General features: G+C 36.8%; 1 protein-coding gene across 1 annotated transcript in view; it reads left to right on the forward strand.

The window, feature by feature from the left end:
- Window positions 1-27,400, forward strand: part of FBXW4 (F-box and WD repeat domain containing 4) — a 102,189-nt gene that overhangs the window by 24,641 nt on the left and 50,148 nt on the right. The window contains exons 4-5 of the mRNA XM_072424394.1: window positions 1,495-1,627; window positions 9,291-9,385. Coding sequence (XP_072280495.1) covers window positions 1,495-1,627; window positions 9,291-9,385 — 228 coding nt within the window. The remainder of the gene's footprint in view (window positions 1-1,494; window positions 1,628-9,290; window positions 9,386-27,400) is intronic.

Raw genomic sequence — 27,400 nt, forward strand, 5'->3', positions numbered from 1 at the left:
TATCAGCCAGTGTACAGTGTGTGTATATATATATATATATATATATATATATATATATATATATATATAAATATATAGTTTTCACCAGAATAGTAGATATGAGAAATATCCTAATGAGGACAACAGTCCTAGTAACAACTATTAGTGTTGAGATTTCTCTCCACTTTAGGGAGACCCATAACTGTTTTAACACTCTACTGTATGTTTTGTGACATGTGTAGTACTATTGCCAGATATAGACAGGCAACTAGCATTTTCAAACCAAGCCCAGCAATGGTAGCTGCTGTACATTTGTTGCACTTAAAGTGCCCTTCTACGAGGAGCCAAAGAAATAGAGTGAGGGGATGGTCAGGCATTGAGACACCGTTAGTCAAATGACTTTACATAAACAATAATATTTGATTTCTATGTTTAGGGTAAGATGGAGAATGTCAAGATATGGAGAGGGGAAATCATTATGACTGGAACAGATTTTTAACCAGAGGTCGCCACCTTCCCCTTTGAGTGACACACAGCTCTCTGGTCATGGTCTGGTCCAAAGTCCGTGCATTTAGTGGTCCTTAGGTATGAAAAGGTTGACGACCACTGTTCTAAACTGTCCATTTTATTATTCAACCCTGCAATGGTTCTTGGGTATTGGGCATCTGCAGTGTGGACAGAAGGAAAAGAATTTTATGCGCATGGCCAACTTAATGAAAAACTGTACTGAAAGAAATGTCTAGGCTGTGACCTGTGAATTGTGGACAACTTTTAAGTAACTCATTGAAAAAAGTTTGAAAGGATTCCATTTCCAACCACCTTTTGAAAATGCTTTCAAATGCTTGAAATGTTTCCCTATTTTTTATGGCTTTAGCACATTCTGAGTCACTGACCTAGAATCACGTATGCAATATGTTAAATGATAACACCTGATGACCCAACATTTTCAAAGGAAGAAAATACAGCTTACCAGCTTCTTTCGATTTTATATATTCCCTTATATTGGGAAAGGGTTGTTCTCCATGCCTCCTTATGCACACAATCTTTTGCATAACATAGATATTCAGGCCTGAATCAGAACAATCGATGCCTTGTATTTCAGTCATAGCGATGGTTGGTGTGGGCACAGACACAATATGACTCCCACTGACCCCCAGTGACCAGTGAGCAGGAAGGGCACAGACAATATATTATTCTGGGTGTCTAGTGTAGTACATCGAGCAATTTGCACATTGGCAGCCGTCCCAGCTTTAGAAACTGAAACAAAAAGAATAGGTTATATTTGGAAATTTGAAAAGCTCTGCCATTAGCAACTTTGGAAAAGTAGATCAGAGTGAATTTCAAATACATCATTATAAAAACATTGTTGAATAAACATTTAATGTATGTACTGTATGAATGTAGGTTATTTTTGGGAAGAACAACTTTACTAATTTTTTAACTTATGTTTTTCTGTGACTAACAGACAGAAACAGTCTTTAAGTTAATCAATCTCTGACTCTGATCTTACTGCAGGGATGGAAAGATTGCCCTTCATAAAGTTCACAGCTCTGTCAGTATCCAGTTCAGTGCACATGAGCAGGATGTGAACTGCGTGGATTGTCATGGAGGAATTATTGTCAGCGGCTCCAGAGACAGGACGGCAAGGGTAAGTCCTCTTGAAGCTGTCACTCCATCATTTCATGTGACTGCAGAGTTCCACATTTCCAGCACATGAGAGGGATGCCTCCACTGTAAAGCACATTACTCACACTCATTATAAAAGTTGATTAGTTCAAATGTTATGCTTGGTGGGGAGAGCTGCCGGACATGAATGCTTCTGCAATTCTCCTGGCTATTCTTCTTTTTCCTTTCACAGAGACCAGGCTACTGTGATCTAGATATTATTGGCAAGATGTGAACACTTATTGTTAGCAGCCAACAGTGAATTGTAATAAATTGAAAATCACCTTTACTCCTCAGGAAATGTAAATGTTGACATACAGTATAGCTTTAGTTTTATGTTGTACTTGGGTACCTGAATTCCTTTGTACACCATCCTTTATCAAAGACAGTGCTAAAAATTAATAAATCAATATTTTGCTCCATGCATTTCTTCTCTTGGAGTGCATTATGCATGACCATTGGTTACAGTCTGGTTGGTGTAGTGAAAGCAAATTTTTTAACTACACATAAGGATCACCTATAACAAAAGGATGGCAAGAAGCAAGCAACAAAAAATATAATTATTTAAGGATATCTATAATCACAAAATAAAAGAAACATACTTGGTGTGCCAATGGTTTTCCATGTATAACAGTTCTATACAAGTGCTTTTGATATAATGCTTCACAAATGTCTAAACTTACTAAATGATAATTCAAAAAAACATTCTGCTTGACCAACACTATTTCAGTAAGGTGGCAGAAGATTTATCTCACCTATTCGAAATTGCTCAACGACATTCTATTTTGATGTAAAATATGGATGTCATTGTAATGCTGCCATTGGGCAACCTTTAAAAGGCAATCAGTGGAAAACTATTTCTCCTTAATCCGGAGAATGACAACGGCTTTATTGATGCAATTTATAGATAACTCTACCTTATATACTGTAATAATTGTGGCTGCAAGGATTACTGGGAAATGTAGTATTTGTGCTGTACGGTTTGTGCTCACAAAGACACTGCAAGTGCTTGTTCAATAATCTGATATTACAATCAAGGACGGCAGATGAAAGGCAGAAATGAACTGACATTATTAAAAGTAAAAGGTGTTTGGTCACCAAGCATTTTTCTGTAAAACATTGACATGATTTAAGACTTGAAATGTTTATGAACTGACTTTAGAACACCTTTAAATGTAATTACAAAATTTAAGGATGCACAGTAAAGTTTTTACAGTAAGAAAAATAGCAGTTGATTTATATTTATCTTTAAAACACAATTTCATAAAAAGTGGAGCAAAGAGCAGTTGCCCTCAGCAACTAATTAGGTTTTATCTTCCATTATTTTCTGCTGCTTTTACTTTACTTTAATCCACTTATATATTTGACTTTAGAGACAAAAATGTAAAAATGTCTGTCTCAGTTTATATTATAAAATGTACAAAACTGACCTTAAAGCACCATATTCAACAGGAGATGAGGATTCCTTATGAATCTTCATGATCAGTGTGATGCAAATTGATCCGTTACAGAAAAACATCACAAAACAGCATGTTAAAAAGTCAAGGGCATTACAGAGCTTACCTTGATAATGTGAAACTAGATCAGTGTTTCTCAACCAGGGTTCTTTTCAATGGCAGTTATGGGTTCCTTAAACAGTTTTTGCCTCTCAGATCAGTTACCACTGATACCAATGATCATTTTGGCTATCTGTAGGGGTGACATTCTTCCCACCTGCCAACAATGTAAAAGGAATTTATTGACTACCACACTAACATACTGTAAGTTGTGCATATTATTATATCGTCAGTGGATCCCTGAGACCTAAAAATTATTTTGAGGGTTCCCCAATGTAAAAAAAGTTTGAAAAAGGCTACACTAGAATCACACTAGTAAAAACTCAGTTTTACACACCAATATCTTGGAACTTCATGCTTTGTTTCTTAAATATTTAATTTTGTCTATTTTTTTTTTTTTTACTTATTAAGGTATAGGTAAACCCAAAAGTTTTTTTTCTATATAGTTGGCTCTTCCGACCCACTACGTTTTGTATTTTATGTTTGTTTTCATGTAAATTCCCAAAGGCAATTTTCTGCAGTAGGGTTTGTCCTTCCTGCAGTTTAGCCCTGATCACAGGTTGAACTATGCAGGACAGAAAAGGACCTAGATCATGTGGCCTGCTTAAAGAAAATGTAATAAGTTTTATTTTTTTCTAATATTCAGATTGGGGAAATGTATAGATGAAATTGCTTAGTGGTGATAGAGGAGTGAGTGTAGATAACTTCACATTTTAAACCCTGATTTTAAGAAGCAATGTATCATGCAATATAGAGCAATGGTTTGAAGATGAGCCTTGTTATATCGTTACAACAGACACTGGTCTTGAATAGATCATTTTTTTTTCTACAAGCTGTTGTACAACTTAGTAAAACACTTCCAGGCGTTGTCTGCTGGGAGCAATATGAGATTGCAGTTAAAGTGCTCATACTGGCTTCTCCAGAACAATTTCATGTCCCGCTTTTTGTTCCATGCATGAAATCTTGTTTCCAGCTGGTACATGCTACTGTTGCTCTTCTGGGAATAATTGCTATTGATTTAAACTGGCTTTTTTTAAGAGTTATTAATGTGTTTTTTTTTAATAAATACACTTTGTTTAGGCATTATATTTACGATGTTTAAAAAAAAATCGGCCTTTGCTCAAGAAAACAATCAAAAATATAGTATAATATTGTATAGGGTAAAATATTCTATATCCTCAAACCTGCATTGTGTAAAAAGAAGATTGGTGCTGTTGGCAACCATTAACTTTATTGGGTAACTTTTTTTTTTTAAATTTAGCCTGGACCAAAAAAAAAAAACCTTGAAGTTGACAGCATTATGGTTCAAAAAGGGCTGCTTGAAGTTTTCTACCACAAGTCGTATAGCCCCAATCTCCAATGTCACCAGAAATGAAGTGAGGGGAAATACAAAATTTTGTGCTACAACCAGAATAGGGACCAAGAGGAAGATGTTTCAATAGGGACAACCATGGCAACTTTCTAACAGAGGAATTCCCTCGCATGGGAAATTCATCCTCTCACTTCCTATTAGGTCTGCTGGACAGATAGTGAATAGGAATCTCTCTAATGAGATGCAGACGATAAAAACTATAACTTAAAAAAATGGCTTGAAATGTCCTGTTGGATGTCCCAGGAAATACAGCCAAGTCCACTGGGCCTGTAATGTAAATCAATCCTAGGAAGCCATAAAAGAACTCTAGATGGAAATGTCAAACTCCTGCCTTTTTTTTTAAATCTTGAAAGCTCTTTTTTATATTGGGGTGGGTCACTGCCATGGCACTAGTCACTGTGAAAGCCTTACAGCAACTTAATGTCTTGGACATGACCAGTCATTTGTTCTGCCTGAACAGTTAGATCCCCCTTTGGCACAGACTATGTGACATTCCCCTCGGCATTGGTCTTTTGACCCATTGCTTTTCATGATGCCCAAATGGATCATTTTTAGGATACAATTCCTACTATAAGGTTCACACCTAAATAATACTACAAATCAAGTTTACATTTTATCCTATTATATAAATAGGTGTTCCAATCTCAACAAGTCCCAACAGATCCAACAGAAATTTGTTGTAGATAGTGGTAATCTTCACAAGTACTAAATTTCTATATATTAGATGTAGAAAACAATAGTTTACCAGTTATTATTATTAGTTAGGCATTATTCTCACAATTACAAGAAGATTTCAGACAAATGTACAAAAGTTGATCTAAGGGTTGTTTTATAAATACGTAGAACAGCACTTATTACGTATTTAGCGCTAATTTTTTTGCACTACTGGCAGCAAAGTATTGAGAGGTGAACCAGAAATGTTTGTCAACTCTTCATTTCCCCAGCAGCTCCGATAAAAAAAAAACTGGACAAGAGGAGATGTGGAAACTGTATAACTTGCTACCTTCCTTCTAAATATGCTAATTTACTGGCTGCTTTTAGCGTCAATCATTTGTAAGACAAGGGCTACAAGCATGTGTCAAGCAAAACTAGAGTAAAGCAAGAACATCCAACTACTTGTTCTGGGACAATGGGCGTGATATATTAAAGCTCTCCAAGACTGCAGAGGATACACTTTCATCAGTGAAGCTGGGTGAGCCTACAAACCTGGAATGTATTTCCTAAAAGGCATTTGCCATTTGTGAACAAATGTTTTCAATCCTGGACCAGATCCATTCCATGTTTGCTGGATCACTCAGCTTCACTAATGAACGTGTATCCTCTTCAGCCTTAGAGAGCTTTTATAAATCAGGCCTAATGATTCAAAAGTACAGAAGACGTTGCATCAACATGACAGAATTAAAACAGTACAAGTTTCCCTAATACCCAATTTTTTGCAAAAGTGAAAAAACCTATGTTTTTGAGATCACTTTCAGTAGAAAAGCCTTGAAGTTGGCATTGAAGTTAATGATTTTCTCAAATGGTGCTACATTTCCCAAGGCACCATTCTTCCTCTCTTTTTCAGGGCATACTGCTGATTCACAGTGTGCAGTAGAGAAAGCTGCATCTGCGTCACAGAGCCACACACAAAAATAAGTTTCACATCTCTTCCTGTAGATCAGTGTTTCTCAATCAGGGTGCTGTGGATCTCTAGGGTTCCTCCAGAGGTTGCTAGGGGTTCCTTGAGCAACGAGCAGGTCAGTTTTAACAGATACCAATAAACTTTTTGGCCATTTTTAAGGGTGGCAGCCTTCCCACTAGCCAGCAATGTAGGATACATTCTTTATATTGACAACCACACTAATGTACTGTGAATTGTGGATGTAGTAATTATAGTAAGCATTCCCTGAAGACCTTAAAGTTATTTCAAAGGTTCCCCCGTGTTAAAAAGGTAGAGAAACACTGATGTAATGTAGATGTTGAGGGCACTGTGATACTACATTTTTCTAAAATGATAATAATAGTATGTAGTATGGGGATATTGGATATAAAAGGTTCCTAATAAAGTTGCAAAGAGGTAAGTATTAAAGGGACTTTAAAGGCACTTGTCAAAGAGTATCTCACATATATAAAAAAGTTAAAACATAAGTTTATTCAAATTCGCAATATAAAAAACTTTTTTTTTTTGGTGATGGAAATCTGCAGCATGAACTAATTTAACCAGTACATGGCTTTTCAGAGGTGAATTGTAAACTTAGTGAAGGACTAGGGATCACTCACTAAAGGTGTTTAAGTGGGGGCCCAACCACAACTAGTGTTGATAACGATCTCAGTTAATTACATTCAGTTAAGAAATATTCTAATATAATTCTTTACATACAGAAAAGTTCCTCCTCTTGCCTATATTGTGATTCCAGCTAGTGGATTGAAATACTTCAGATTTAACTGCAATACTATTGGGGTACTATCTACCAGAGAGCAACCCATACTTTATGGGGAAAAAGTGAATGTGAGTTTAAAATTTATATCTGTTATGAGATGCACATTATTGAATACTAGCGTGTAAAATTATGAATAATTGTGATGTTCTAGGCGATTGGTTCCCAATGAAGCGGACTATGTTACATGAAACGCATTGAACACCCAAATGCCTTCATACCTGCATGAAATTGTATAGAGCTTTTAAAATCTAAGTAATGTTTTATCATCTGTTTTTTTACATTGCGAATTTGAATAAACCTATGTTTTAACTTTTTTTATATATGTGAGATTCTCTTTGACCAATGCCTTTAAAGTTTCCTTAATACTTACCTCTTTGCATATGTTTTTATTGGGATGTGGCACATACATAGGGTTAAACCCTTTGGTTAAACAAGCTGTCCATGTTGCTTCATTTTGATTCCTAATGGAGTTGCTATTTCATAACTGGTTGCATTGTAGCTGTAATGGCTTTAACAGATCTTGTACTTTGAGTCTAGTATGTTATTGTAGTGTATCTTCTTTTTGCAATGTATGAACTGGTATATTATACATATTAGTATTTAATGAGCCCTACACTTGACTTGATTTCCCACCGCCCCATAAAAGCCTGCATTATTACTACTCAATACAGGTAAATAATTATAACCGTATAAGTCATACGAATTTATTAGTTCATACTTGCAGTGTTTCCTAAGTCACAAGAGAGGAGTCAAAAGTTAATGGGAGCGCTGAATGCATAGAGTGTGGCCAGTTTTTAGGACTCTGCAGAGTGTTGATTACAGTTAAGCCCAGAGAAGCTGCTAATGTACATTCCTCAGTGATAGTCGGGAGATAGCCTGCTCCCAGCAATATTTTTAACCTGTGGGAGATATGGAAGCTTAGGCTAGTTAAGCTCACCACCTTCATTTGGTTACTTTTGGTGTGATACTAAATTCCTGTTGACATGAGTAACATACAGTTCCACTTTTCTAATCACTAAACATGTGTGTAGAAAGAATTTGGAACATCTGGAGATCTTCTGTAAACAAATAACCAAAGCAAACAGATATCTAGGGATGAGTGGACCATTTCTGCAAAACTTCTCTAACAGAAGAAGTAGGTATCTGTGCTTTTGCAAGACTTTAATGGAAGCACCATTTAATAGGTTTGTTTTTCTATACAAAGCTCACCTGTTGCCGTTCAGTCACAAGGCCCACCAACTTTTTTCTTCTTTTCCTGGAGATGATCTTTGGCCGTCTTGATTGGCCAGGCTAAGATGACGGCACAGAAATTCTTTTATTCCTGGCACATGCAGGGGAAGCTGAGATGACTAGGTATCCTGGAAACCAAAGCTAAGCACTGCATACGCACCTCCACTTTTTTGACAGAAGTCGGGAACGATCATGCAGGTAACAGAGATTATTTCAGAAAGGACAACACCTGTCCCTTTCTGCATTAATGACCTGTCTGATCGAGTTTTTTTAAAAGGGGAATTTACCGCTTTAAATTTGTACCACATACTTCTACTTCCTGATTCAATCAGTTCAATTATCCAATTGAATTCTCACAGGGATCATTGCAAAAGGTAATCAATTTGGTCAGTGATGGCACTCAGAATTTCCTGCCCTATTACCATAGCACAGGGCATCTGTCATTTGGTGACACATCTGTGATAGGTAAACATCACCAGCCATTGTGAATATGATTGATGATGGAGGTACATCACTTGACAACGTGAGCGATGCTGAAGTCAGTGTTTGTTCTTTTCATGGTGTGTCCATATTGTGGTTATTTATAGGTATAATGTAATTTGTAGGAATAAATAAGGGGTATCTTTTGTAAAGGTAATATATGGCTTTGCAAAGATATTTGCTACACAAAAAGTAAATGTATACCATTTGTGTCTAATGAGGTATATATTAAAAATAAAAGTTTTCTCTATTTATCCCAGTGACTATTGTTACCAGGACAGAAAGCAGCAGGGAATCTAAAAAATTACAGTTGCCACCAAAATAGAAATACAAGCAAAGCCTCCAACTGATAATTGTCCACCTTTCAGGAAAATATACAATACCTTGTACTTTGTTTTAAAGGAAATCTAAAAAATAAAAATGACGGTCATGGTTTTACCTATACTTTAAAAATTGCTTAGCAAATTGTAAGTATTTACTATATTGTCTTTGCTGACACAACATACACAATTTCCTTTTCTAGCAGCTGCGAATTACAAATTGGAGATTTCAGTGTTGTAATTTTTGTCCTAATGATTATTTGTTTAGGTTTGGTCCCTCTCATCTGCTGCAGATGCACAATGCCTTCATACTATTCAGACAGATGACAGAGTGTGGTCTATTGCCATAAACCCTCTGTTAAGGTAAGAATTGCACTTCTCTGTTTTACATAAGTTTGGTCTTTTGTTTAAAGCCTGGAGCAAAAAAAAAAAAAAAGAAAAGAAAATACCTCCAGGGTGTGTATACAGAAATCTGTAGACACTAAATACCTATGCAGTGACCCTTGGAATCCATGTATGTGTCACCTGCGTTGTTTAAGACTGGCTTCTCACAGTTTCATTTTATTTATATAAAGCTGAATTTTTCTGCAGTCCATAGTCGAGCCATTAACTGTTTTTCAGAGGAGTGCCCAATCTAATGTTCCTACAAGCTAATGTGGAGGAGAGACAATTAACCTACCCGTATGTTTTTGGCATGTGAATGAAAACCAACAGTGAACATCATATCCTTCCAGAAATGTGAACTTGGACCCTACTAGCCACCTTGCTAGTTACTGAGCCACCATGCTGCCCAGTTTGTTACAATCTACTTTCTGATTGTACAATGTCCTTTTAAAGCATTATTTGACCAATTCATTTAGATTGTATCCAAGACCCTTGGACCGCATAGTGGCTGGTAAATATTATAAAAAATTATATAATTAATTGTACTTTGGGGGTTAAAGTAATTTATGATTCAGGAGTAAGTACAGGAGGAAACTACAAAGTCCATGTAGATAAACCTATGTTAAAATTGCAGAATTCTGGTACTGAAGGCCACATAAGACTGGATAATTTGTGGTCCAGCATATCCATTCTTAATTTTTATTTTGTGCTTCAAGCATGATATCAGGGATCAGAATAGTAACCTTTCTAACTTTCCTTTTTCACATTATTTGGCTTTTCGCTTTGTTTTCATATTACCTTTGTCTTTGCTTGGACTAAATTCTCTGTTATTTTACTGTACTTAGGATTTATTTCTTCACCAGACTTAGAATAGAATAGAATTTATGGAAAAACAATTTTCTGCACTTCTTTTTCCAAAACTTATTTGAAAAAAAATCATGTACTCCCTAAACACCAGCACAGGAGAAATTAGGCAATATATTTTCTGCATGTGTATCTCCTTTGAAATCACAATTGGCACAGAGGGAGGAATCACGCAATGGCTGAGCTGAACTTCAGTACACAATTCCCTTTGATCGTTGGGGTGCTCTTTCTGCCTCAAGTCTAGTCTGTCAGAGCAACTGTGCAAATGATGGCTCCTTTAATGAGCACATAGGGCATTGTCTGTGAGGAAGGAAAAATAACTTTTTTTGCTTTAATATATGTTTTTCTATTTTAAAGCACATTTTTTATATGCACGCTCTAGTCTCATAGATCTTCAGAGTAGTCATTCTTTATCTAAAACTACTATCATCTTTCTCAGATTTTCCTACTATGTCAGAAAACTTAATTCAGAGAATAAGGAGTATATGTACTGTATTTATAAAAATTGCTTGGGAGTACCTAAGTTTAAAAAGATTAATCTTGCTTGCAGAAGAACAGTCTTTTGGAAAAGTGTATAGTATAAAGATAGTCCCACGTTATGTGTTTTTTGTGTGCTGTATTTCTGAAAAATAAAACTGTAACTAAAAAAGACTAATATATAGGTTATTATATACAATTTATTTACAGTAGTTATTGACTCTTCTTAAAATATTATGTGGTACAGACCCAGCTGAGGACTGGGCAGGGGACACTGGGCTAATGTATACCATTAAGATATCGATCATAGCAGGATCTGCAGTCACTGACACATGGTGGGCACTTTATCCTTGCCTGCTCTTTGTCCAGACCTTCAATGTTCTTCAAAGGATTTGCTTTGCTTCTCTAAGATGTCATGTGAAAAATGTCAAGAATTGCAAAGGACATGCAATGAAATGAAAAGGTGTGGCACAAAAACCCCCCAAAAAACCTTTCAATTAGCAACACTAACTTTTCACCATTCCCTTAAGCCAAGACAGCAACTTGGCCCATTTTTACATAAAATATGTAGCCTATCTGTTCCTACCATGGAAGGGCTACTCAGCAAGGTTACCTCCTAGATTCATAGGCCTCTACTGTATAGGCCAATGGATTGAAAAATGGTTTGCCATTTGGACTCAACATGTCTTTTTGGAAGTACAATAAAGTACAACACTACCTGTTTTTAAAGGGGCCCTCAAATTTCCTTAGAACAGCTCTTTCCCTCCTTGTATATCATAGTCCTCTCCTCTATTGGGAGTGTCTAATTACTCTCTATGCTTGCCTAACTTCTTCACCCCTCCTTTAACCTCCCCATATAACCTTTTATGCAGCTGCCGGGGGAGAAGCAAAGTAATGCTAAAGCTTACTGAAGCCTGCTAGCAGCTTGTTTAAAGTGACAGTCAGCACTCCCATTACGATCTGTATTTAACCTTACTAAACTGGAGCTGAATGGTGTTTTAAAAGCTTCAACAAAGCTACTGGAATCTTGCCAAATGCTTTGCAAGAGCTTTCTTTACTCACTGCTCTTTTACAAAATAAAGACCCATTGAACAAGACCTAAAAAACTCTGCCCTTAGATGTAGGTGGGTGGACACTGGATCACAAGCCCTCGTTTGCAAGGTGAAGATATTCCAGGGTTTGTAGGAGCTGCATCACATATTTATTGTTACTGTTATACCTAAGCTAACCATAGGAGTAGGGTCATGTCAGACTGGCTTGTTGCCCTAATTCTCTTTTTATTGCAACGTGATCTTGGGTCTAACTGTTACAGAATTGTTACTAGTAACTCTGCAATAATGGAAGGTTCCAGTTTCCTTGCATGTTAATTTTCCTTGGTAGCATCATATCTTCAAGGTAAAAGCTTGGCGCTGCCTCCTGCAGTTTAGTTCTAGTCGTTGATGCTACCCTGTTAAAGTGATGACCTGGCAGTGTAACAAAGAAGTAGGTGGGAAGAAAGACTCTTGACCAGAAGTGCAATTTAAAATGCGCTTTATAAATTCCCAAGGAGTGAACCCTTTTAGTGAGCTCTATTGGAAAACTAAAGTGATATGTAGGCACCCAGCGGTGCCTGCTATTGCAAAAATACTAATGCCCTCACATAGTAATTACCAACGCATTTGTAATAAAAGCCAAGCACAGGGCTGGCCTTCCTACCTTTTTAGCACATAAACTATACTATTGGCATTCCTATTTTAGCCAGTGCTATTTGGCTATGCGTTCAACATATATTCCATACCAGATATTTCAATGATTGTTTTGAAATACTATATGATTAAAGCAACAGAAATAACAGTTTATCAGTTTTGTTAAGCAGGTGGGAGTTAGATGTAGCTATTCAACAGCAGCATGTGATGTGGTTTAAGTGATGACCTCTTGATCTCTTGTTGGGCCTTGTCACTTTTCTCTGTGCTCCAGTTTTCAGCACGAGAACACAGACTTGCCCTCTTTTAGTGTCACAATATTTACCCGGAGTGTTTTCTTTGTAAGCCTAAATGATGGATTGGTTTGTAAAAGTAGTGGTGGAAGGATAGTGATCTCCATTGGTCAGTTTTAAATCAGTCACCCATTTTATGCAAGAAAATGTAGACCATGAGGTTCCCCTTCCAGCCCAATTATCACTCCAGTCTGTACTCCATGCAAATTTCTCTTGCATTAGAGACAATTATCCACGTCATTAATTCTTCAATTTGATGGCTGGTATAGCCGGTACTGCAACACACTACTGACCTCGGATAATGGAAACTGCTCTTTACCATATTGATGATGAGAGAAGTTAATTAAAATTCCTGGGAGCAAAGGTGTCAGCTAACCTATAAACCTCTCGCTTGACAACAGATCACAGTGATCTCCAATAAGAGACAAGAACAAAGGGGAAACTAGGTGCTCAGGAGAGTGGAGAGAGATCAGAAGAAGATACATTTCCTAAAATAATAATCGGCACACACTTGGCATGGCTGAGTGGTTTTAGAGATCCGACTGTTCTTACTTGTTCAAGGCAATGTAGTTGCAACCAAGGCAATTTATTAGGGCAGCCATAAAGTTCTTTGACATAAGCCACATGTACAATGAGTGTGCTCCATATGGAACCCGGGGGCTTCACAGATAATGTTATTTGTTCATGCTTCATCACGATAACATAGCAGAACACTTTCTGCTTTTAAAAATATGCCCCGTAGAACAATAATTTATATACTAATTAAATGATCATCACAGGGATCAGACACTTTCTGCCACTCTACTATATATAACTGATTAACATCCTACCACCATGTTTTAAAAGGCTGTAAATCCAGTTGTGTGGTAGCCCAGTTAAATGGTATGCAGAGTACCATGTCCTCAATTTTTTTTTCTTTCTGTCTATATTCAGCTTTTGTTGCACATTATTGAATTTAGCACATGATTTGCAGGTGTCTTCAAAGTGACGTCCATTAAAACTATATATTTTAACAAAAGTTTTTATAAAATACAACTGCTCTTGATGTGGTATATTAGGATATGTGTGGTCACCCTTTAGAACATTCCTCACATTGTTTCTATGTTGTAACTGTAGGTACCATTCTAAACTATGTTTGGTGGAAAATGTCCTAATCTCTACACATTATTTGTTGTCATTATTGAGTTAAAAGAGATAGGAAAAGGCTGAAAGACGCTTGAGCAACTCAGCATTGCTAAGGTTAACTTTCAGCTAATAAGCTAGTATTTTGGAGAATTACCTATTTTAAAACTGCACAAACAAATTTTGTTAGCCTGGAATTCAGCTTTATAGAATGGAAGTAGTAGATCATGTTCTCACAGTAAAGATACAGTGAGATCGAGGGGAATTAAGATTTGTGCATGTATCATGAATGGAGTCACTGTAGAAGTCCAGATGAACTAAATGTTAGAATAGAGTTGTGTTGTGTTGTATTGAATTTTTGTGAGGTGCGAGTAAAGAATTGGTGAGTATTTGGTGACACTTGGGACAGTATCATAGAAATTTAGCACCATGAGCATCCTGAACACTAGCAATGAGTGAAATTCAGAAATGTATTTTTGCAAAAATAAACAATTTGGCAAAATCTCAGTGAAATAAATTCCATAATAAAATGAATATGGTTATGTCAATAAAGCTGCTTGATTTGGACAATTTATGTGACAATACCATGTTCAGGAGTTTTGCAGTTAATTTGCAAAGCTGACAATGTGAATTTAGCACATGGTGAAAATTACCCTAAAAAGTTCTCAGCTTACATATAAATTGATCTGATGGTCCCTATTAAATGAGTCAGAAATGGTGACTGAGGAGGAAAATGAAAGTTTGTGAGTCAAGTGAAGGTTTTACTTGGCTGTAGTGCTAAAGGATAAGGATTATTTATAAAATATAAAAAGGCGCCAGATTGCTGACAATTTTCTGTGTTTAAAACTAAAACTTATTTTCACATTTTTTCATAATTCTTCAGGAAGAAAAAAGTTGTAAAGAAAAAATCTTACCATGTATATTGTTTACGACGTACGAATTTAAGTGTACAATTTGTGATAATGGTTTACTTACTTAATTTGCCACTTCTGACATTACATTAGGCAACAAGTGTAGGGTGAAGGGGTGGAGTTGATGATCAGATGAGTCATAAGATCCTTTAAATTTCACAAAGCATAGGACTATCTTACCTTTTTAGTGCATGTTCATCCCATACATTTTCCATACCTTTTTAGACCCCCTCCAAATCATTTTACCTACCTAGATCTGATTTGGTAGATGGATCAGCTACTACCAGTCTACCAGCCCAGTGTTCTCCCCAGCCCCTTTTAGCTGGGTGCACCACCCAGCACTTTTCAATAACTTCCCGGCTGTTTCTGGGTTGTTACTGAAAAGTTGGGTCACAATACAGGAGTCACCACCCGCCTACAGTTTCTTCCCACCCAGCTTAAAAATAATTCTGGTGAGAATACTGTAGCTCATGAAAGCCTATGGGGCCAAACTGCACAAGAGCAGATTATTATTATTATACAGTATTTATATAGCACCAACATATTATGCAGCACTGTACATGGTCATGTCGCTAGCTGTCCCTCAAAGGGGCTCCCTACCATAGTCATATGTCTTTAATACAGTCCAAGGACAATTTTGGGGGGTAAGCTTACTATTTTGGGGGTTACCTAACTTCATGATTTTGGAATGTGGGAGGAAACTGGAGTACCCAGAGTAAACCCACGCAAACTTGGGGAGAATCTGCAAACTATATGCAGATAGTGTCCTGGCCGAGATTCGAACCTAAGACCTTACGCTGCAAAGGCCAGACCACTTACCTCTGAGCAGTGCTGCTCACTGATCAAGAAGATGGCAGGAGAAATATAAGGAATAGCCCAGACATCAGAGAGAGAACTAGGTAAGTACAGACATTTGAGGAGTAGGGGTTAGGTGTGCTGACCTACTTAGGAGTTCAAATGAAACTAACAAAGCAAACTTTAAGAGTTTTAGGTTTGTAAAAAGTCAAATTCTGCTTGGACTATCCAAATTTTATTTTGAAAGGTTGTTCTCTTTGTGAGTATTTTTCTGGGACATTATTACCACCATTGGCAGACTTGTACGTTACTACACCCAGCTGGTTACACTCAGCAAGTCCGTGCTCTTAGTTCTTTATAGACTGCTTTAGGTAAAGCATACTGTATACTGGTTCATAAAATAAAAGGGGCAGAAGCAGATTTCATTGATTTTTGTTGTAGACATATGAAGTTGTTTTTTCTTTATTTTGTTTTCTTGTTGATTGTTCTGTCTGAGCCTTATTTATTTTGTGTGGCATATCTTTAACACAAAGTGATGAATTGCACATATTTAACTTTGCAATGCTGAGCAGTGTGCCTTTGTTTTTCCACCTTTGATCACTGCCTTGCCGAAAGATAATTCAGCAATTGCATCCCAGGGTGGAAGTGTGGAGTTAATGTTAAAATTACTTTCTTTTTCACTGGGTGGTGAAGCAGAGCAAAAAAGACAAGCTGTAAATCCTTCTACCATGATAAGTTTACATTGGAACAACTAGGTTGTGTCCCCAGTCATTTTTTTCCCAAAAGAGTCAGGAAGAATTAAAGTGGAACTAAAGTCCTGCTATTAACATGGGTGATATAGGCACAAAGGGACAGGTGACGTCCATTCTGCAAAAACTTTTCTTACCTGCCTGGATCGCCACCCAGCTGTCAAATTTTGCTGAGCATTGGATGAGAGAGAAACCCAGCAATCCCCGGTTCCCTTGCGCTTGCTGGGAATGGAGTTACCTCATCCCAGCAAGGCCAAACAAGATAGCCATATTTCAGATGTCCAAAGTTCTAATTCTTCCCACTTCTACTAAAATTGTTTTTGTTCAAGATATATTTCAGTAGTTCCGGCCTCGATATAAAGGGAGGGGAATATATATATATATATATATATATATATATATATATATATATATATATATATTAAATATAAGGGGACACAGTAGCAATTAAAATCCTTTGCAGCACTGACCCTCCAAAAGTATTTAAAATATTATGTCTTGTGTAAGACTTTTCTGTATTGTAAGTAAAATATTTTACGCTTTTGTTCAATAAATTTTATATGAACATCTGACAGTTTTATGTTTTTTGGATTACTGTTCTTCTACTCCTTAAAATCTAGGGGCTATGTATAAACTTGGGGAACATTTTAAATTAATCTCCACTTTTTTTTCTCTGCTTCTCTTGATCTGTTCATCAGCTTTTTTTTTCCACCAGATTTATAAAAAAGGGAACAGATTTTTTTTGTGCGTGAACTAGGTTGAAAAAGAGATGTTCCCCAAAGTGGAGAAAAGACGTGAAATAAACTGAAGAAATAAACTGAAGAATCAAAAAGTGATGATCAAGTAGTTTAAAAGAGCTGAACTCTAGTCCCACTGATTTATATTGGGATAACCAAAAAGTGGAGATTAATGCCAGAAGTAGGGAACAAGTGGTTTGAGAACATTTCCCATTTACATTTCAATTTTTACTATAATGTTCACATGTTCACTGCTATTGTAGCGTAGAAAAGAGTTTTCCATTTTTATTTTTTTCTGTTCTCTTTTTATAAATATGGTATATATATATGGTGTGTGTGTGTGTGTGTATATATATATATATATATATATATATATATATTACATGGTCCTCAAAAGCTTTGCTGTATAGTTTATATTTACGGACTGTCTGATGCTGAATTACAATTTCAATCTCTAGATCAGGCACAGCTGCCAGGAGCTGTACTGTAAAATTTCCAACATCTAAATTGTTTCTTCTGCTCACCTGAATGAGACAATGTTTCATTCTTATTAAGAACAGCATGTCATCAGTAAATATGGGATCCAGATGCTAAGCAATTCTCAAAACAGCAGTAATTTTGTCTATTACATGACCAGTGTAATATCTTGATCCATTTTGTTCAGTTTTTAGATTAACCTTGCATTGAGAAATGTTGGTTTTGGAAGTGTCACTTTGTGCTGTAAATGTCAGTATGTTCACACTAATGAGCTCTTTGAAAAGAATGTGTTTTATGGGCACTGGTTATGTGATGCATCCTTTGCCTTTAGATGTGTTTAGATACTTTATTGCCTTTTTTGGTAAACATAAAGATTTTAATCATTTCATAAATCACAAGGACTTAGAAGCACATAAAGCTGGCATTCTTCAACAAAATAGTATTTTCAAAAATCTTAAACAACCTGTCCCATGAGAAAGAATAGAAAGCTGAACTTTTTCTCTATTAAATAGATTTGAAAAATGACAGTTTCATTAAACCAAAGCCCTCTGTATGACAAATCTGTACATTTATTTATTCATTTTTTGTCCTTACATTTCTCCAGGTACATGCAGGACACAATAAAAAAAAAACAAATATGTTCCTCCCTAATCTAAAATCAAATGGTTTGGCTTGAGTTGGATATTACTAAAGCCTATAAATGAAGTTTAAAAGTTTTTTGCGTTAAAGTGTACACTGATGAGCCAAAATGTTAAAACCAGCTGCCTATTATTCTGAAGGACCCTCTTGTGCCACCAACACATCTCTGGCTCATCAATGTATAGACTCCACAAGGTCTCTGACGTTGTCCTGGGTTTTCTGGCACCATGATGTTGGTAGCAGATCCTACAAGTCCTGTGAATTGGAAAGTGGGGTTCCTATGGATTTGACTTTTTCCAGCACATGTTCAGTGCATGTATTTTATGAAGCCTAAATGGATTTAGATGGGTGGAAAATGAGGGCCAAATTTACACTTTTCAAAAATGTTTTGGTTCCTCAAACCATTCCTAACTGATAATTTCAGCGTGGCAGGATGGGTTTTCCTAGTGAAAGAGACAACGGCCATTAAAGAATGCCACTTATATGAGGAGGGTTATGTTGATTCCAGCAATCCATAGGTATATGAGGAGGGTTATGTTGATTCCAGCAATCCATAGGTAGTATGTGGTATGTGTAAAAGTAACATCCATATGAATGTCAGGACCCAAGTTTTCCAAACAAAACATCACACAGCCCTACCTTCCTGCCTTCTTACCATAGGGCATTTGGTTGCTCTTCTTTTCTAAGTCTATGCAGCCCTAAATGTAGCAGTGATACACTGTGTTCTGGTACCTTTCTCTCAAAGCCAGCCATTTTTGGGCAGTTGTGCAACACTTCTGTAAAAACAAACTAGAAGAATGTCTAAGAACCTGTCACCATTTGTCCTTCCTTGGATCATTTTTGGAACGTGTTAACCACTGCATGTCAGGAACACCCACAAGACCTGCAGTTTTGGTGATTTTCTGACCCTGTCAACTAGCCATCACTATTTGGCCCCTAAATTATTTATTATTATTATTATTAATAATAATTATTAGCCAGAGTACTAACCTTTGAGAAACCATGCCGCCAGATCACTCAAATCCTTAACTTTTTCTCATTTTCCTGCTTCCAACATATCACCTTAAAGAACTGACTGTTTAGTACCCCTTTAACATGTAACATTGCAATTAGTTAATCAATGCTATTCATTTGACTGATCAGTGGTTTTAATGGTTAGGCTGATCAATGTATATAGGTCTAAAGCCAAGTGAGGTACTCAATAGGTACTCTTGTGCTTCAGAGATGTGTGTTGCTGCATTCATAGACTTCCAATTCATTGGAGATTTTTCCCAGTGGATATATTCTACAAACTTCATACCCAGTATGCCTCACATATGTGAGCCCAAGGTGGGTATAATATTAGTGAGCCATATGTATTGTATATGTGCAAAGGACAGACTGATCTCCTTCTGCCTTCAATAACAGATCCACTGATCTATGGCATCACAAGCTCCTTCAAGTATATGATCAGAAAAAAGGGAATTGTTTCAATGCTGTAATTTTTAATTCTCCTTGAGAATAATAGCTTGTTGCAGGTGGCTTGTAAGATGTAGCACAAAGTACAATTAAAAGTGTTTTATCTGACAAGAAATGAGGGGGTGGTAGAATTACGGAGTATTGCTCGGGTAACCTGGCATAAAGTTGTTTTATCTTCCTAGAACTGATTTATTTAGGTATCATAAGCTTTTAGATGTAATCCGAATAAAAGCAAGGTAAAAGCCAGTGGGAGTTTAAAGTTTCTTTTTACTTAAAAATTCTGTATATTCTACATTTTGGTTAACCTTAAGTTGTCTCTTCTGCCTCATTCAGCAATGCGCTATTGCTACCAAGAGCAATAAATAGGATTAGAGTTATTATCTCAACACCTACCATGTTGTACCATCCTTCAGTGCCCAGATAAATTCCAGCCACAGAATGAGATAAAATCTGGTAGCAAGCTGACTATCAGAATAAACCACCCGGCTCTGTAGATGAAGAGATGTTGTATAAATCTTTGTGTTGTCTAATGGATTTATAAGTGTTAATCACAGATACGATTACAGAATGTGAAAGTTGAAACCTCAAATACCTTAGCTTCTCAGGAACTAAGACTAGATTCTCTCTTTCTACTGTTTAAGCCTTTTCTAAAATGAATTAGAAATCTGCTGATTTTTATAGCTCACCTATGTCCCTATGCACTTACAAATCATAACCCCTATTTATGTACAGCGCTGTGTAATATGTTGGCGCTATATAATTCCTGTTTAATAATAATAATAACTTGCTTTTTGCATATTAATGTCAGGATGATATGGGAGACTTTCTGTAGCAATAGGGCTCTGCTGATAACTTATGCCCTCTGCTACTGACAGAGTCTTAAACTGCTGAGTCTTAAAACTTTGTTAATTTTTTTATATCTTCAGCAGCCTCTTTGCAGCAAAATCCAGTCTACATGCAATGCAGCAATGGTTCATTTCTCACTGATTATAAAACATTTTCTAGGTGCTAAGGAAAATGGAAACCCCTTCTGTTATTTAATATGAAATTGTAATATTTAAAATAAGCAGGAAAAGCATATGATGAATGACAAATAAGTGAGCCTTTTCTGTAGTAAGAGGACTGTGGCTTCCCAGGCAGAATGCGCTGTTGCACTTGTAAGTAGAGCAATGTATTTGAGAACAAATACCTAATAATATGTTCTCTGTGGCAAAGAGCATCTTTGATTAGGTGTAGGTCAAAAGAATTGGCACATTGTGCCCTTTTACTGAGTCAGTGTGATTGGCAGGCCGCCGTTTCGAGGGAGTGCGGCCTCTCTCTTTCATCTCACGTAGTGCTGCACATGGACAATGGGAAGCAGATTTTCCTTGTTGATTCTCATTTGAAAAGGTCTGGTGTCTTTACTAGGTACCTGTAACACGGGGGTCTTGATTGGGGTCTCTGTCAGTATGTCCAAAGGCCAAGAATACAAAAGCTATCAGTGGGTGGGGGTCTCAGCTGACCACTGAAGAAGGGAGGGGAGGATCTGAGAGGCAGTGGAGGGAGAAGCGACCCCCGATGAGCGCCTTAAAGAGAGAGCCATTTTTGTCTAAAACCCATCAAGCACATCTGCAGAATTGTCCCAGTTGCTGCCTCCTAGTTTCAAAAGAAAATGATCGTTTGATAAACCGTCCTGATTCACCACTTTCTCACAAGAGCGAGAGGCTCACCTTTGACCTTTGTATGATTTCACATTAGGCCGGCTTTTCTTTTTGCCTTAAATTGCTATAGAAACTTTGAAATGCATCTCTTGCTTTCTGTATTCCCATATCACCCCTCCCATTCTCTCTCTCTCTCTCTCTCTCTCTCTCTCCTTCTATCTTCCCCACTCTCTCTGTCACTCTGTTGGTATTTCATTTTTTTCCTTATTATTTTCCCCTCACTTGGGCTTTATAAAGCCAACACTTTTTTTTGTAGAGTCAGGCAAGTAATTAGTGTTTAAAAAAAAATGTTACAACGGTCGGTCTATCCCATTCCCACAATTTAGTCACAGGGGTGATGCGGAAAGAAACAGGTGGCATATGACAGCCATGTAGTAGCTAGCTATTATTTATCTGCTTGTGACAGATCCATAATTTACATGCACAACATGTGTATTTTACATAAAAAAATGTCATAAAGACAAAAGATTAATTATTTTGGAATCAAAAGCTGCATTTTACCAAGAAATTTAAGACCAATATATTAGGTTGTAGTTAATTTGTTTTTACATACACATTTTTAATATTTTCTTATTTTTTTCCAGAACAGGTAAATATGAAATGTAGGTTTTTAAGATTCCATAGTGTTCTAGTTATGCCGTGGCTGGATCTCTCTACTATCTGTCTGAATACTTTTTAGCATTGTTGAAATAAATCCGTTACAAAACTTAGAGTCATCAGAACCCTGACTCATCCTAATTAGACAACTATCAGACAAACTTTATCCCATTATTAGGTAATGCTAAAGCATTATTAAATTGCTGATTAGGGACTTCAATGCAAGTAAATAATCTGCTTTGTTGGTAGCATAAAATCAACTAATATTCTAACATAATTCATGATAACCTAAAAGAATTGTGCAAGAAATGCCAAAGAGACCTACTTGAGAATTCTTTGTAGGACCTAAGACTTTGTATTCTTTGAATTCTTTGTAGGACCTTTTAACCATTATAGTAAAAAAAAATAAAAACCATTTTATTCTCATCAATTTTATCCCAAAATTATACATTCTTAATATATGGCTATGGCCACATGTGGCAATAATAAAAAAATGCTTGTTTTGAATAGATTATGGTGATTTACCATGTAACGGCCCCTTTTATTCCTAATTATCTCCAAATCCCTAATATCTGGATTGCAGGTGTAGTTATATAGTGACAAGTCAAATCAGCATAACTCAGACTAGAAAATGGGTTATTTTATTATATAAGAAGAGTCTTGTGAGTGATTTAACGTGCCAGTTTCTGTCTGATCACAAATTTCCATTTTGGGAAGACTAAAACTTTTGAAAAGGAAATTAGGTAGACTGCTGCATGAAAAGTTTATACACACATTTAAGGGTTTGGTGGTGTTCCCTAATTACTGCATTAAACCTTATACCATAAAAGCTAGCATTTATCTGCAGACCTGCTTTGGAGGTGTGAATTTGTAGGCACTATCCCAGTTTTCCCAAAGGTAAAATGAACCTGTGCTTTGTCCATAGGGAGCACACCTATTTTACTGACTGCATGCAGTCTCCTGGACGAGTCCTTGAGATAACTAGTTATTTGTATTGTTGTTATTATTATAAAAAAACTGTAGTGCCAACTTATTACCCGGTGCTGTACAATAAATAGGAGTGCAAATAACAGACCAATACAAACAATGACACAGGAGAACCCAGCCCAGAAGAGGTTACTAGTTCCAAACAATACCAGCCTCTGTATTTCTCTCACTACTTGTTCGCTTTTAGGGCTCATGTCAGGCATGGTTACCACGGTGTAACATGTTTAAAACACGGGTCAGTAGAAAACATTTTACCCCAACTCGAATGATAATTTTGACTCTGGGTTTGACCTACTTTACTTGCAGGAGCATCTGGTCCTATTGCCCTTGCATTGAAACCAAACTGCAAAGCATTTGCAGCATTTGATAGCCTTTAAAGCCTTCAAATGACCACTTCCAGGTCTTTTATGGTTTGTATAAGCCTAAAATTGCCTTACAACTTCTTTATTCTTATTGTGACTTGACACAATGACATATATTTACCTTGGATATATTTATACATTCAAAAAATAGAACAACTGTTTCAAACAATGATTACAAAATTATTTAAAGGTACGTAACACTTTACATTTTCCATTTTTTTTCTTTTTTTGGATTGAAGATACTATTAATTTAGGATTGTAAAGCACTGAAATACTTTTCAGTCTAGTTAGTAATTTAGATACCTAGACATGTAAAGATTTTTGCTCACCACTTAGTTCATAAATCCCATTGAGAAGCATTGATGGGTGAAAGCTGATCTGGCCATTGCTGAAGGTTTTCTGGCTCTGGGTGGATTTTAGTTATCTGGCTCCCAACTGCCATAGTTATGAAGCTGAACCATCCTTGTTTTATAAGATCACGATGACTAATAAAGTAATCCCTAGCACTCTCCCTATCAATTCATTGAGTTTTGACTTCAACTTTGAGTCAGTTCTGGTTTTTTTGAGCGACTGAACTTTGTAAGTCTTCATTACTGTTAGCAGTGCCTACAAAACTACTATATAATTGCTGAGTTTCGGAAGCTTAATATCGGAAGTTAAAGAATTAGGTTCAGGCATAGGACAAACACATTTTGTTAGTTTAGAATAAATCCGATTTGTTTTTTCTCAAACCTTTGTACAGTGTTATTTAAACCGGTAAAATCTTAGTGTCAGGAACAACATAATGAATAATCAAGAGGTGAGAATTTTACTCGTGTGAGCAGATCATTCCCATCTGTATGTCGGCTGCATGCATGTGTTTCACTTGCCACTGGAATCCACAACTAAACAGAATCATACTTGAGAGGATTCATCATCATAAATCTTTAAGAAAAACTTTTTTGACAAGGGTAGTCATAAAACTCTCAATAATGAGAATGACCATTTCAAGTGTTGATCAGCTGTATATCCTGTCAAGTGAGTTTTTCTGCCTCCCAAGTTTAACGATTTGTGTGTTCCCACTAGTTCTGTCATTGTACACTGTAGATAATTTACTGTAAGGGTAACAAGTCTTTTTTATTCTTGAGATATATATCAGTTGTACAAGGGTGAAAATTGATGAAGACCTTGGAATGTGTTTTAAGAATTAGCCAACCAAGATCCACCCTGATATTCACACCTCACTAATTTCTAAAAGCCTTTATAAGACTTTCTCAGCCCTAGAGATTTGTAAGCCAGGGGTTTCTGGGCTTTCTACCAATATAGACATATAGATGATGGTCAGCTATGTTCAGGAAGTTTGGTGGCAGCTACTGATTTGTCAAAACTTTTATTCTGCCATCTGAGTACCAAGAAGCATCAACCTTTTTGCTCCTTAATTGTTATGTCAGGCACATATATTTAAGGCCAACTGTGCTTTTATTACACATTGTATTATAATATATCTAGGTAGTACATTTTTCTTTGGTTTTTTTTTTTATCTATACATCAAAGCTATGTACACCGAGATGATTCTCACCTGATAATCATCACAGGGCTGATAACGGACTAGAATCTGGCGTGTGTACAGCGCTCTTTTTTATTCGTCATTCATGGATCCCTCTTGGCAGATCCACGAACGATGAACGACCGCAATGAAAGTGAAGGCGAGCGAGGTGCCACTCCTTTATTTTTACCCTCTCTATAGCAGAATGGCGCTGTATGCACAGTGCTAGTTCATGCATCATGCAGTCCTTTGTTGTTGGAAAGGATTGTGAAAGATCCTATCCAACAACAATTATTGCATGTGTGTACACAGCCTTAACAAACCAGAACCTGAGATTAAGACAAAGCATGTTCTCAATAAATGTATATTTATTGTATTTGTGGGATACAAATTGTACAGTTGTGCCAAGAGCCATGAATTATGATTTTTGTACTACATTGCTTTCACCCAGTCATTGGAGAAACCATCAGAAACCGCTAGAAGTGATTATAGCCTCTTAGTTGATTGGTGCTCCTGGATATAATAATTGAGCTAATGTATCAATAGTACTTCCCTGATAAAAAATCAATGTAAAATGTAATATTGAATTGACCTCACTAGAAAAGTTAATATTAAAATGAATATTTAGCCCTGATTTGTTTGTAACATATTACAAATAAAAACGCTACACATAAAGGTATAAAATACAAAATATAACATACATACTTTACAAAAAATAACCTATAAGGTATATCTTCTAGAAATACATAAAGAGGAGGGGTTTAGTCCACATTTTAGACAGGGCTAAAGATTTCAGCTTATTCCCCTGGGGAAAATGGGAAGTACCTGCACTAGACATAGCAAATTTTACAAGCTTCATTTAAGCCCATGTCCAGGCAAACGCCAATTACACATTTGTAATACATATGGGAGCTGTTTTACCTGCCAAAGGATTAGGATTTCAGTCCTGAAATTTACACGGCCCTGATAGACAGTACAGCCAGACTGGAGTGTTCTCTGCTGCAGTTAAACAAACATCCTGCATCCCACCCCTGCCTTCCTCATACCCCCTATCCCCTGGTACTTTACTTTTGCCATGTTTCCCTTCTGTCAGAGCCTTTAGTAATAAATGGCTCTTCCAAGAATGGAGCATGTGACCTTCCCCCCACTTTCCAGAATGCTTGGGCCTTACATGGGGAAGTGAAATGGCTTATTTGACGTGGAGAATAATAAAAAAAAAAAGACATATAGGCATTTCTTTAAATGCCAACACCCCTCCAAAGGAAGTTCCACACTAGCTCATTAGATATCTTAGAGCCAGCACAAAGCTGAGTAAGAATATGTGCTCTTTTTAGAACCTCCTGGACCTAACTCCAGCAGACCTGTTTGACTATGCACCTCTGTTATAGTCCTTGTTTTCAAAGTCCTCGGGCCATTCAAAAAGTGCTCCAGATAGCCAACAGAGATTTCTGAAGCTCTATAGTCTAAATCTAAGCAATGTAAGCACCTGATTTGACCTGCTTTAGGCCTGAGAACAGAGTGACGGAGATGAGCCCATCACTGTGCTCCTTTTTCATTTACTGTCCAATCACCATAAGTAGGTTGAATGGATGTGAACATCCATTTAATGGTTTGAAAATCTGTTTCTATTATCTATGTCACTGTTAAAACTTTTAAAACTTAAACAAAAATGTATTTTTACCCCTTATATACTACAGTCCCTGTCATTTTTCCTGAACGTCTTAGGTGGCACGAGTTGATAGAACAGGAAATTTTGGGAAATCTCACTAGTGATAACTCGAAATTAAATCCCAATAGAGGGCCACACTCTTTTCTGCACTGCCCATATCAACCAAAATGTTTTGGGTAGACTTCTGCCTATACTGAACACAGTCACAAAGCAAAATACTGATAAAACTAGGCTGTAATAGAAGCAGTCATTCCACTGCCTATTAGTGGCGGGACAGTGATGTAAACCTACTTCCCTTTTTTTAAGCTTGATATTTTATCAGGAGTAATAGGGGTCAAGGGTCACCATGTCTTTTCATATAAACCTGTCAATTAAAAGCATGGTATCTTACACATTTTGTAGGCATTTGTATAGGAGATGTTAAATTTTGTCAGTTTAGATACAAATATGGCTAACAGAAAGCAGAACTAAAATTTCATTTTTAAAATTTTTCAACCAGGTAGGCCATTATTGTAGAAAGGGACAGGTGATGTCTCCTGTGCAATAATCCCTCCTACCTGCCTGATCACTCAAGGAATCTGTCAATAAAGTTTTGGTTGCCAGGATACCTGGCAATCCCAGCTTCCCCTGTGATTGGCGGGAGTGAATGAACTCCGGCACACCTTCGCTGGAGTCACATCATCCCTGCCTGCCTGCCCAATCAAGATGGATAAAGATTGTATCCAGAAAGAAAAGAAGGAAGAAGATGGCGGCACCCTGTAAAGGAATGGGGACAGGTCAGTAAGTTCAGCTTTATTATTTTAAAGAAACAACCCACCTTTGCTATCTGCCCCCTTAATCTCATGACATGGGTTATATAGGTAGTTTTACATTAAATGTGGATATGCCCTTCACGCAATACCCAAATGATGAACAGGTTTCTTTTAATTCTAACCTTGATAGTGATAGGA

The sequence above is a fragment of the Pyxicephalus adspersus genome, chromosome 10, assembly GCF_032062135.1.
Source record: "Pyxicephalus adspersus chromosome 10, UCB_Pads_2.0, whole genome shotgun sequence".
Taxonomy (NCBI): domain Eukaryota; kingdom Metazoa; phylum Chordata; class Amphibia; order Anura; family Pyxicephalidae; genus Pyxicephalus; species Pyxicephalus adspersus.